General features: G+C 41.9%; 1 protein-coding gene across 4 annotated transcripts in view; it reads left to right on the top strand.

Moving 5' to 3' along the window:
• Window positions 1–13,082, top strand: part of HIPK3 (homeodomain interacting protein kinase 3) — a 503,936-nt gene that overhangs the window by 193,981 nt on the left and 296,873 nt on the right. For all 4 annotated transcript variants that reach the window (XM_085648240.1, XM_085648239.1, XM_085648238.1 and 1 more), the window contains exon 3: window positions 12,135–12,258. In XM_085648240.1, coding sequence (XP_085504366.1) covers window positions 12,135–12,258 — 124 coding nt within the window. The remainder of the gene's footprint in view (window positions 1–12,134; window positions 12,259–13,082) is intronic.

The raw sequence follows: 13,082 nt of genomic DNA, 5'->3' as shown, positions 1-13,082 counted from the left end.
TGTAACAGGTGCCAGTGTCTTCTCAGGCTTTGTCTTATTTGATGATGGCCATTGTTGTAGTCTGTGATGAATCGCATCACTGAGTTATTCGTTTTTCTTCCCCTCCGTTGTGTAGGAACATCCGTTTGCGTTCTATTTTTGCCACTGTAGTCATGGTGTTTTTGAGTGTCGATTGCTCATATCCCCTTTGGGTTAGTCTTGATACAATCTCTTTTCCTTTTGCTTCAAATACTTCATCTTCGCTGCAGTTCCTGCGTGTCCTCAGAAATTCCCCTTTTGGGATATTCCTAATATTGTGACGTGGGTGAAAGCTATCAGCTCGCAAGATGGAATTAGCTGCTGTGTCTTTCCTGTATAGTTTGCTTTGTAAGGTGTTATCCTTGACATGGAGTGTAACGTCAAGGAAATTGACTTCCTTCTTGGAGAAGGTATGAGTCGTTTTTATCCCCTATGGGTTTTTGTCAAGTTTTTCCAGGAATCTTGTTAGAAGTGTTTCATCTCCTTGCCAGATGCACAAAATGTCATCAATATATCGTCGCCATAGTATTATGTGGGAGGTGAAATCAGTGAAGTCTTGGTCCCACAACCAGAATTTTTCTACATGGCTCATGAAGATGCATGCGTACGGCGGCGCGAATTTGGCTCCCATACCGGTACCGCGTCTGTCTGTATATCTTCCCATTGAAACTAAACACGTTGTTTTCCAAACAGAAGTTCAGCATTTCAAGAGTCATTTTATTGCATTCCAACAGGTTGGCTGATTGTGTCCATAATGAGAGTTGCGCTGCAGTTAATCCATCGCGGTGTTCAATAGATGTATACAGGCTGACCATGTCCATGCAGACTAGTATAAAGTCTGATTCCCAAGTTATATCTTGGAGTTTCTCAAGGACGTCTTTTGTATCTTGGATGAAAGACGGTATTTCTTTCATAAGTCCTTGTAGTTTCCTGTCCACATATTCCCCTATCCGTGAGCAAGGTGAGTTGATACTTGCTATGATAGGTCTTCCAGGTGGAGGGTAGATGCCTTTTATGTATTTTGGGAAGGAGGTAGAGGGTGGGCATGGTGGGGTATGGGATGTATAGGAATGATTTCTCTGATTGGGATACAAGTCCCATGGTGTACCACTTGTCAAGTCTGGTTTTGATAGATTTGAGGATATCTTTGGTGGGGTCGCTGGGAGGAGTTCATAGCAGGTGTTATCCCCAAGTTGTCGATTTGCTTCTAGTATGTAATCATCTATGTGTATTGTCACCGGGTTTCCTCCCTTGTCAGCCTCTTTCACAATCAGGTCTTTTCTGTCTTTAAGTTGTTTTATTGCCCTCCTCTCTTCTAGTGTAGTGTTATGTGGGAGATATTTTGATTTGCGTTGGTATTTGGTGTATTCATGTTAGACATGACGACTACCTTACAACCTTTCTGATCTTGAATGCACTTCTTATGTCCTCACTAACGCTCCGATATTAACTATATGTCCTCTGTCCTGTAACATCGATCACTCTTTTCACCCACTTTCTCTCTTCTCTTCCTTCCCTTTCCTCCCTCCTCCTGATGCAATTTAAATCCCGCCCCACCTGTTTTCCTCACTCTCTTGCTACATACTCGCATATCTCAATGCATATTTTTCCAATTGTTCTATTAACCTTAATTGTACAGCCCTGAAGTAGCCCCAGGCCGATAGGCCATGTAGGGGGCGAAACACGTGTTGGCTGTGCCACCTCTTTCTCTATCCTTCATACCCACTCCTATGTAGAGAGTGCAAATAAATGATTACTCGCCTTTGGATCAATCTGCATTGAATTGGAATTTTTCCACAAAGAACAAGACATATAACCTTGCCCAGACAAACCTACAGAACTACATAGGAAGCAGACTGCTAGTAACTCCATGCTTCATGCCAGCAGTTTACAGCTCAGTCATTAGAAATCTAGTGTACCATATGGGGAGATGCTTAGGCTATAAAGAAACTGCAATCGTTACCGTGACCTTAGAAATAGCCTGGACAAATCAATCTGCAGATTTTTGGAACAAGGGTACTCAAAGGAAACCGTAGATAGGACATTGACCAGGGTGAGCCAGAAAAAGAGGAAAGACCTCTTATTCAACACACTCCCGAAAACAAAGATTCAACCATCCGACTGTAACAGCATATACCAAACAAGAGAGGCAGTTGAGATTCATCATAAGAAAACACTGGCATTTAGTTCAGGGAGATCCATTGTAGGGCCTTATCTACCCAGATCGCCATCTATCACTTTAGGCGTGCCCGTTTCATGAGACACCTTAATCAAAAGAGGCCCGAAGGCAGTTGAACAGAAACGTTTAATGCAACAGAGAAGAGGCTTTTGCAGGTGTATCAGTTGCAAAGTGTATAACATCGGGGTCAACACCACAGAACACTTTCACACCGTTCCATTACAAGATTTCCATCATAACAGGCACATTCAACTGTAGGACGGAATATGCAGGTTATGTATTAAAATGCAATTGTGGACGCCGGTTTGTAGGCAGTACTAAGCAGCAGGTTCACAAAAGACTTGAGAGCAATTAGTAACATAGATTCCTCATTTCCAGTATCTAGACACTTTAGTAAACACCACAATATTAATCCCAAATGCCTCCAGTATTTCGTGATTGATGCGTTTCCTAGGCAACTATGAGGCGGTGACAGGGAGCGTTTACTGAGGCAAACTGAAACCAGATACATACTCAACCTAGATTTATAGTCACTGAATGGCTTGAATCTGAAGCAAGAGCTATATACATTTCTATAAACTCATACTACTCCGTCTGCAAACCTTTCGTTCTCTTAGTCAGTATATAGTACCACAATATAGCAGTTTGGTAAGGGCAGTCCTGTGCAGAGAATAGGCAATAGGTCAATAGCATGTCAATACTTTTTGGATGAACAAGGCAGAAACGTAGGTATACAGAGAGGATGAATATCAGTGTGAGAACATGCAAGATAGTACTGAATGGCCTTGAGACATGAACATGGGCTCAATTTTAGTTGCTGAAGGTGGGGGGGGGGGCTGGGGGCACATTTTTAAGGCCGGTATGACGAGCCCTACAAATTAGTCATTCTCTTTGGAAATGCAAATGATATGATTTATATGTGATAATTTCAACTTGATTATCCCAACGTATCCCATGGGCTCCTGTTAGAACGTCTAGGGGATTACGGCATGGGGGGCCTAGCCCGGTCGGGGCTGGCCTCTTTTCTCCAGGGCCGTACTTTTCAAGTGGTGCAAACTCCCTTTGCCTCTGAAGTGCTGCCTCTGCCTTGGGGGAAAGGGGGCTTAGAGCTAGATATTGATCCCTACAATGTTCAATCTTTACATGCACCCCCTGGATGAAGTCATCAAGCGACACAATGTCACCATAGTGTGCTATGCCGATGACCGCTAATTGTCACTCTCTCAGAAGGTGGGAGTGCATCACATTTCAGATCTTGTCTGTGGGATATTGCAGAATAGATTAATAGGAGCTGCCGCAAGCTGAACGCAAATAAGAGGTTCTCATTGCTGGGAAATAACCATCCATCTGATCATCAGCTTGGTGGCCAAAGGAACTCTGTCCTACTCCACTCCTCATGCCCAAAGTAAATAATGTGGGCTTTCTGTTTTACTCCAATCTTACTTTTGACAGCCAAATATCCTGTGTGGCCTGGAAGTGTTTTGCCACTCTTGACTCTGGCCAGAATCATGGACCTCCTTCCTATATCTGCCAGAAAAACAGTAGTTTAGCCTTTCGTCATGTCCAAATCGGACTATTGTAATATACTTTACATCAGAGCCATTCAGGATAGATCAGAAAAACTGCAGATAGTGCAGAATGCGGGAGCACGCCTACTGCTCAGGCACCCGCTGGCCCAGCCCTGGAAAATCTACATTGGCTGCCTTTGAGAAAAAGAATCTCCTTCAAAGCCATGTGCTTCTGCTACTGAATCCTTGTTGTCAAAGGCCCTTATCTTTTTTTCGTTAAACCCCACAAACCCAGTAGAAGCATCAGATCAATGAACCCTGCGCTGGCTGCAGTGCCCGTCATTAAAACATCTCACTTGGGTGGTTGCTCCTTTGGTTGTCAGGCTTTACAGCTGTTTAACGCCCTGCCCCTTCACTTAAGACAAGAACCTCTTGGAAAAAACCTTCAGGAAGAAACTCATACATGGTGGTTTAGGCTAACCTAACTTTTTTGGCACTCTTGTGCTGTTCTTCCACTTCTGTTCCTCCACTTCTGTTCCTCTTCCTTTTTTAGGCAGTCTCTCTCTATATGACCTCTGCATCTCGTTGGGGCTAGCACGGGAACGCTCCGTTGGGAGCAGACATCGCGCTTTAAAAACATTTACCATAACCTTAGGACCACAGGGGCCTGATGAATAATGCTAAGGGGTCATAGCACTAAAATCGTAATGTATCCATTGCGTTTCAATTAATGAGATTTAGTGCTGCACCTAAAAAGCCTACTAGAAGTACAGAAAATATATGAATGATAATTCAATAATGAAATTCATGCCAAATCTGGCTCAGATCAAGTAAATGTTTATTAATTGCATGCTCCTTATCAGATTATGCTGTGAATGTGTGGGGGATACAGATCACAGTAATGCGATTCAATGTCTCTCGTACCAAAATGCATATTTGAATACCCTAGGTTTATGTAGTAGTTTCAGTGTTCAGTAACCTCATGCAAAGTAACTAGGATTTTAGTTTAGTGTGGCATGCAGATAAAGGGAGCTGTAATTGGAAGAATGTCAATTAATGTTTTAGCAAACATAGTTTCATTTAGAGAACACTTATGTGTGCAATGGGTGAAAATGTTGACATGGTTTATCTGCGCACAGTCTGTCTTCGATTATTGTTTTTCATGTGGGCACTATTAAAGGGAAAGGATAATGGCGCTACACGTGTGTGAGCAAGGCCAAACTTTGGCGGAACATTGCCGAATAAACAAAGAGCATACGAATTGGAGTCTGTGCCTGGTCCTTTCAATGTTGGTGACCGGTTTGCTCAGATATTTATTGATAGATATCTATAGATACCCAAACATATACATACATAGATGTTGTGTACAGTGATGCTTTAGGCAGAGAAGCAGAAATTACTTATTCTATGACCAGTTATTTTATTTCCTCAGTGGCATTTTAATTTCCACAGTGGCAAGATGGGAAATCATGTATATGCAAAGAAACCAACAATGGTTGAGCTAAATTCATTCTATCTCGTTCAAGGTAGATATAGTGCCTTGATCTGTGTAGAATGGTACTTGGCAGATTGAAAGTATGTTCTTCTCAAGGAAAGCAGTGAGCTGCCTGAAGATTAGTCTTAAAATGAGTTTGCTAATGAAAAATCCTTTACGATGGATATGAAGTTGAGAGCTTAGATGGAATCCTTTCATCTTAAGGTTTGGTTTGATATGAGAGTTCTTAAGTTACCAGAGGAATGATGCAGAGCTGAAGAGCAGGATGTTATTGAAGACTTGTCATGGCAGACGAGCTGGTATCAAGCCCATTAGGCCTCATGGCAGTGCAGACTTGGTTGGGGTCTGGAGCAGAGAGTGTCTTCTGTGAGGAAATAGACATTGAAGTCTCTAGAGATAGCCTATCACGAGAAGATCACAAGGTTCTTATGAGTGGATGATGCCAGTAGAGGTTCCTTTATTTGGTGTTGATTTGACTTAATTTTACTGCTTTTTGTTCTTTGAAAAACCAACAAATCTTGTCCGCTCTTCCAGATATATACATCTTGACAGGTTCATGTGAGTTGAAGGCTGCATTAAGCCAGTGGTTATATTGCTGTATTGCGATTAGAGCTGTGATTTAAGATTATTAAGGTTGAGATATATTTCATAGTCTGGCAGTTCTTGTGTTTCAGATTATTGCCATAGTATAAGTTTGAGGTGGTTGTCACTGCATGTGATTCAGTATTCTATAGAGGTGTAGAATACAACTAAGGTGTGCCCAGCTGAGTCAGTTTGGCCTGAGAACAATTTGCTGGGAGTTTTGATCTTTTGGTTGCTTAAAACGGTTCTTGTTTACATGCAGACCGGTTTCTTGAACCATGTGTTGAAATTACCAAAGATTAATATACTTGGTCTACCGGTTATTTAGGCAACAGTCCAAGAAGGCTTCAAAGAAGACTGGAGTATGCAAAGCGACTCTGTGGACCAATATGAACATAGTGTAGGGGACAGGGGAGCTTCTGACATGAATTGATTTATACTCTGTCAGAGAAATCCTAGAAACTGGTGGTGGAGATGTAGTTCTTGAAGAAAGCTGATTTTCTTAGTTTTAGAGTCGAATTATCTGACCACCAGTCACTGATGGAGAAATTGTAAACATTTTCTAGTGAAGCAAAGAGGAGGATCTCCATCTTGAGAGTTGTTTTTGAACAGACTATTGTACATCCACTCAATTACCTTGTTTAAACACACTTTATAAAAGGTTACAGGAGTGTTGGTAGAGCAATCCATCAAGTTCAGCTGTGTATCCATCAGCATATGATACGACCTTAACTCCAAATGATTCCATTAATGTCTCTTGAGGGGGCATGTATAAGGTAGGGCTCAGCAGCAACCATTGGGAAACGCTGTATTAAAGCCTTTTTTTTCCTAAAGAAAAGTTATTCAGAGCGACTGCTTGATGTCAGTCCAGCAAGGACTAAAGCCTTCTATGTGCCGTGCTGCAAATGCCCATCTCTGCCAGGCTTTGGATAAATAATGAATAAGAAATGGTGTAGAAGGCTGCCGACAAATCAAAAAGAATGAGTGCGGCTGTTTTACCCATATCCAAGTCATTTGTGATGTGGTCAAAGACTTAAACAAGGGCCGATTCAGTACTATGTTGCAGCTCAAAGCCAGATTCTGATAGGTGCAGTAGACCTGCCTTTTCCAAGTGCTCCTAGAGTTGGTGGTTAATCAATTTTTCTAACATCTTGGAAAGAGCTAGAAGGGAGATTGGGCGCTACTTCTTTCTGGATTAGCCAAGGGCTTTTCCAGCAGAGGTGTTACTTTAGCCTGTTTCCAGATAACTGGAACAGCGATTTGACTTCAGTGAAGCATTAAACAAGGTATTTAACACGTTTAATGACTTTGATCACGTCTGCTTGCCCTCTTGGAGAGCAGGGGTCTTTAAGAGAGCCTGAATTACAGCTGGCGATAGAAAGTTAAGATTGTAGAAGGGTAATATGTTCAAATTTGTGAAGTGAGGGGTTGTAGGTGGGCACTGTAGACCAGGGAAGCATCCCATGGGAGGCTGTCCCGAATGTTAAATTGAATGGTTTACATTTTTTCTCCTCAATCTAACAGATCATTACATAACTCAACTGAGGGTTTAATCACCGCATTACAGGCTTTGGGCTTTAGGAATGATATGGCGATTTTGAAGCTCTCCCAAGGTTTTTTGCCTATTGAATCCAGGGCTCTCAAAATCCACTCGTCCGCGAACCAGATTTATGCAGGGCGAGCTATTTTTAGGGCCTACTTGCCCTTTCTGGCGAGTAGGAAGACAAACTGACTTTTGACCTTTGTCTCTGAAAGCAGAGCAAATGTGATAAGATTTAAAGGCATCTTTATTGCTAACAGAGTGAGCAATAAAGATGCCTTTAAATCTTGTTATCTTGGTACATTTGCCCACTTTCAGAGATGGATGTCAAGTACTTTACAGTTAGGCCGAGGAGATTTTTCTAGTTACTAGACTTGGAGGATTAGTAACTTTTTTGGGATTTTTCCGAGCTCTGGAATCAATTTTTGAGGCAAAGAATTCAGATTGAGCGGATTTAATTGATTTCCAATAGCTTTTTAAACCTCCCTTTTATTTTTCGTTATCTTCAGGTAAATAATTTTGTGCCATTTATGCTCCAGATTTTTACAGGTCCCTTTTCTGCTGTTAAGTGTGATGAGAAGTAGGGGGCAGCGATCCTTAACTTACGGGGTGCAACTGGAGCAAGAATGTCTATTGCCTGCTGGAGCCACTGATTTTTCAAGTCTGAATCTAACTCTATATCACATGTTAAAAGGGTGACTGAATTAGTTAGGGTAGAATCTAATTTGTGTTCCTTAATCATACGCTACTTATGGATGGTACTGTATTCAATGAGGTAGGCTGTATAGGATTTTTGGAGTCTTCATCAAAAATAAATTGCAAACGAGGGATCCTTTAAGCAACTAAGTCGAGCCTATGGCCTGTAACATGCTTGCTATCGCAGGCTTGTTTCAGATTCACTGCTGAAATTGTATCTAAAAGCACCAGTGCATTAAGATCATCCATATGCCATGAAAGTTGAAATCCCCCAAAACTGTGAAGTTGGGGTAGTGATTACAATTATTTAGAATGGCACTGCTAAAGGAGTTCATAAAGGAGGGGGGGTTAGGGGAGGTCTGTTAATCATGGCACCAGCGAGGTATTGTGTGAAGTGAAGAAACAGAAGCCAAAATCTTCTGTGTATAGAAGTTCTGGTAGTGTGAAGATGGTGCACTAAAAAGTATCTGGAAAGATAATATCGAGCCCTCCTACCTTTTTCCTGACCTACGTGTGGTATGGTGTACCCCAGTGGAACTGCTTTACCTATAATTGGGATTTGAAGGTGAGCTAATCAAAAATTCTGTTATAAAGAGAATATAAACTCGTGTCTGTGAAAAAGGTCCTTTATGTCCAAGTCACATTTAACAAGAGATCTTGAGTTAACATGGCACCCTGTGGAGCAGTTGTATCGCTTAGTCTTCTCCCTGAGTGTTAATAAAAGTGTTTTTTATTGTTGGTGAGGCACAAATTAGGTGGTTTTACGGACCCATAATCTGTCTGTTGCAATTATTGGGTTCCCCATTTCATCAAGTGTAGACCAATCTTGCAGGGGAATTTCTAGCAAAATGGGCAGACTGGCTAGGGGATGTGTGCAGACTGTTTTGCCTTTTGGTGCACCCCTGGTGCTCCCACTGCACATCTGTCCCAGTTACCTCTTTTAAAGGGAGCATCCATGTACATCTGAGTGCTTAACAGCAAGAATCCCAATGACCCAAAGTATCTACCTCCCATGTGTTCTGGGAGTCGTCCAGACACCCTAGAACGAGAGACTTAAAGTGTAGTCCGAAGCAATATTGCTTTTCCCTGTAAGTAGTGCAGACAAAGACCATCATATCCATATAACAGTCTTCAGAAATGTAAAACACTGAGCAAAAAGTAACACCAACACACCTGGTAAAGTTAATATACATCGTATAATCCCCAGTGAAGAAGTGCTAAAATTTGAGGAGTAGTGTGGTAAAATATCCAAGGTATCAGACCTGCTACGCCCGATTTCTGATGGACACTTCTAACTGCAGATTCCACACCCTGTGAGTATTGCCCAGGTGGATCCGGAAACTTAGTAGTAGTACTCTTGCATGCCGACAGATGGTGGGTGTCGTGTGGATCCACACTGACGCTGTTCCTCTCCAGAAGTAACAAGAGGGGCCACATACAAGAGCCACTTATGCGTGCTGATTTCAGTTCCTTTCTTTCCGAGCCTTCAGGCACTGATCCAAAGCTACTCCTTGGTCTCAACCACATATTTTCTCAGTTTACCATTGTGCAACGGAAAATGACACTCCCTAAGACTACCAGGTTCAAACAGTGTAAGGACTGTCACAAGCAGATGTCTGTGATAGACCCTCACAAAGTGTCTATGGTGCCTGGATTTGGAACACTACCCCTGGTCCTTTGGCTGTGCCCAGATGAACCGGAAAGCATATGGAACCACAAGCCCAGAATTTACGTTGCCAAACACAAGAGTCCATGGATTGACCATTCAAAGACAAAAGGAATGTCCTGTTTCTGTTCTTAAAGCCGTTACCTCATAGATAATCATTGCGCTGGAAGTATTCTGGTCGTAGTGGGAAATGGCTGGTCACGCCACTTTCAGATTCCAGAGAGCGTTTGAGGATGTTAATGTGCCTCCCTGTCTTGTTCCTTATCTGAGCCAATTGAGAGACTAGTTTTTTTTTTTGTTGCATATTTATATAGAGCGAACTCGACCCGAAGGTTTTGGAGCGCTTTACATAGCACCTTATTTACATTACACATTCAGGCACGGGGAGATTAAGTGATTTGCCCAGAATCACAGGATGTGGACGCGACCTCTAGGCTCGAACCCTGGTTTCCTGGACCACATCCTCTTGCGCACCCAAAATTTCCAGCTCTGTCTGCAACATCGCAGCAATTATAGAGGAATTGACTTTAGAGAGGCCAATGCAGCACATTTTGTAGCAGTTTAGATGCTCCCTCTGGTGTGCCTTCGTGCTCCAAGGAACTGCAGAGGTCTCCAGTTGTACTTCCACTGACAGGGTCTACCTTTGGTGCAGTCTGTGCCTCTTGAACCTTCATTGGGTTCAGTACTGGCTGCGGGGCCGATTGAGATTCTGGCGTCAACCCTCTGTGCTGTACTAATTCGTATCGACCCGGCCAATGTTTGAGGATGTGCAGCCAATTGTGCTGTATGGATTCAAGCAGAATCTACCATGACCTTGGCAGAGATCATGCCCTGCCCCGACTGGTAGGCAGATAACAGGCAATCCCTCCAATTCTGACACTTTGCCCTTACCACATGGTAGAGCTCAAACTTTACTCATTCTTTCAACACTCACCCAGACAATAACCATTATGATGAAGGGTATAATTATATCCCACATTCGGAGGATAACTGATAACCTCCAAGATACTTACTTCTCCAGCTACCAGCCTTGTATTTCCCCTGGTCCTGTTACATTATTCGAAGGGCAGCAGGAGTTTTAGACCTACGGCTGTGCACCATCGAGGTCAAGATTAATGTTTTCACTAAGGTACTTCGGTCAGGTCAGACCACCATCGAACCTCTACTGCCATTTAATGAGGCCCTTACCAGCTCCCTTTGGGGCATTTGGGTAAGCGAAGTTGAGGGCCACTCGTTAACAGGCAGTTTGATTGTAGTCATCGTCCTGCACCTGGTAATTCAGTCTTTTTTTACCCATCCTCAAACGCCAGATGGCTTGGGGGTGTACAAGCAAACTAAATCCGAATGCCTTTCCTACCACGTCGCCTGATCAGGTGTTTAAACGAATAGACATTTGGCAAGTAGATTTTCTTCTCTACAAACCTTGCTCTTCTCCAATTCCATTTGGGAAATTGTAGCACAAGTATTACCGCCAGTTCCAGATTGACCTTCCGGCGTCCTTTAATCAAGCTATCCAGAATGGTTGCGATGGAGCTAAATTTGTAATACCTTGTGGCTTTGACACAACAGACTGCTTGGCCTGAGCAATGGACATTAGTGTGGCACTTAAGCGCCAAACACCAGGATAAGGTCTTTGGGCTTCTCTGAGGTTGACCAAGCATTCCCTGTTAGACATGCTGTTTAATGGCTCTTATCTGTTTGGTGAAAAGTAGACTCTGCCCTGCAATGATTTTAGGAGAGTAGGGCCACAGTACGTCCTCGGGTCTTTATACTTTCAACATTCAATTCCACCAACAACCTTGTCCCCTGCTTCGCTACTTTCAGGATTGTTAGTTTAACCAATGCCAATGTCGTTTAGTGCTGGCCATGGTAACATATTGATAAATGCGCAGGTATGTCACTAGTAATATAGATCTGACTGTGAAATGTATACTTTTTCATTTCAGACTTGATAAAGTGATTAAGATGTATGAATCTGTACACTGACAAGCATGCAAATTAATGTTTTGGTAGTTAATTTGAAAATAGAAATTGGTGTACTTTATTTAAATAAAGAATGTCCCTGAATTGTAAAGCCAGCTATTAATCACTATTGGGGAAGCATAGTATCCTTTCCATTGCTTTTGCTGTAGTTATCAAATTATCAAATGCTTGAGATGGTCCGTGATCTTAAATCAAGCATTATTTACATTATTTGCAAACAAATAATGAATGAGGATGAGCTGTACATGGGGCAAACATAGAACGTATTCAGCAAAACCTGTGTTTTTTTTTGGCAAACTAGCCTATAAATCAATTTTCAGACGCTCATCTGTATTTTTTTTCTAGTGGTGAATTGCACCCTGATTTCAGATATACATTTAAGCATGAAAAAGTTTATTTGTCAATGGCTATTACCATATTTAATCTTGTGTTTTTCTAGCTTGTAACATATCCTATATTTTTTCCAGAGCCCCTGAGATTATTTTGGGTTTGCCGTTTTGTGAAGCCATTGACATGTGGTCGCTTGGGTGTGTGATCGCTGAGCTCTTTCTTGGATGGCCGCTTTACCCAGGAGCATTGGAGTATGACCAGGTAGTTATTCTTAATTTTTTCAACTATATTTCTGTTAGAAAGATGTGCCAAACGTATTGTACATACTTATGGCTTTTGTTTGCTAAGATTGCATATATTTTACATTCACATTATAAAAGCTTTCATCACGGTTGCCTAAAGAGGTAAAGGGTCTTGTTAAATTTAGCAAATAAATGGCATCTATTTAAAATCCAACAACGTTGGCACTAAAGAAGATCAATAGTGTTAGATAGCTTTTTTTTTAAATTGTTTTTATTTATACAAACACTACATGGGGTTTTTGACATGGAACTATCCATATAGCACATCCTGTCATCCACACAAAGCACTACAAAATATCTTTCCACACAAAATCCCTCTGCAGATCCATGAATACCCTTCAGTCAGATTTTAATAGGTATGGCTTGAAACATGTGTAGTAGCTGCTCAATTATGTTCATTTGATTGTTGGAATACTGCCTACCCAAGAGATCGATATATGCTCCCCTTTGTGTAAATGCCTTTAGTTTTTTGACACAGAGCAGCTTTTAACTTGCTTGCCAGCTGGGCTCGTGAGATCCCCCACATATTAGCCTAGCTATCACTAAAGTGAGAGGGGGGGGACTAATGCCCCTATATTGTCCAACTCCTCTCTAATAAGGTAAATGGACATGAGAAGCAACTGCTCAAAGTTCATCTTGTATCGTGACACTTAAATAACGATATGTAGAAGTGCCCTCAGAGGTTCAGGTGAGGTATTTGTCTTTGACTGGTAAAACATCACACCATCAGCAACAAGTTATATTGTGTGTTCTGAATTGCCAAAGATTATGCCCTTAATCTCT

This window comes from Triturus cristatus, chromosome 3_2 (assembly GCF_964204655.1).
Source record: "Triturus cristatus chromosome 3_2, aTriCri1.1, whole genome shotgun sequence".
Lineage (NCBI taxonomy): Eukaryota > Metazoa > Chordata > Amphibia > Caudata > Salamandridae > Triturus > Triturus cristatus.
The sequence above is the reverse complement of the archived record's forward strand: the minus strand, read 5'-3'. Positions and strand labels throughout refer to the sequence as shown.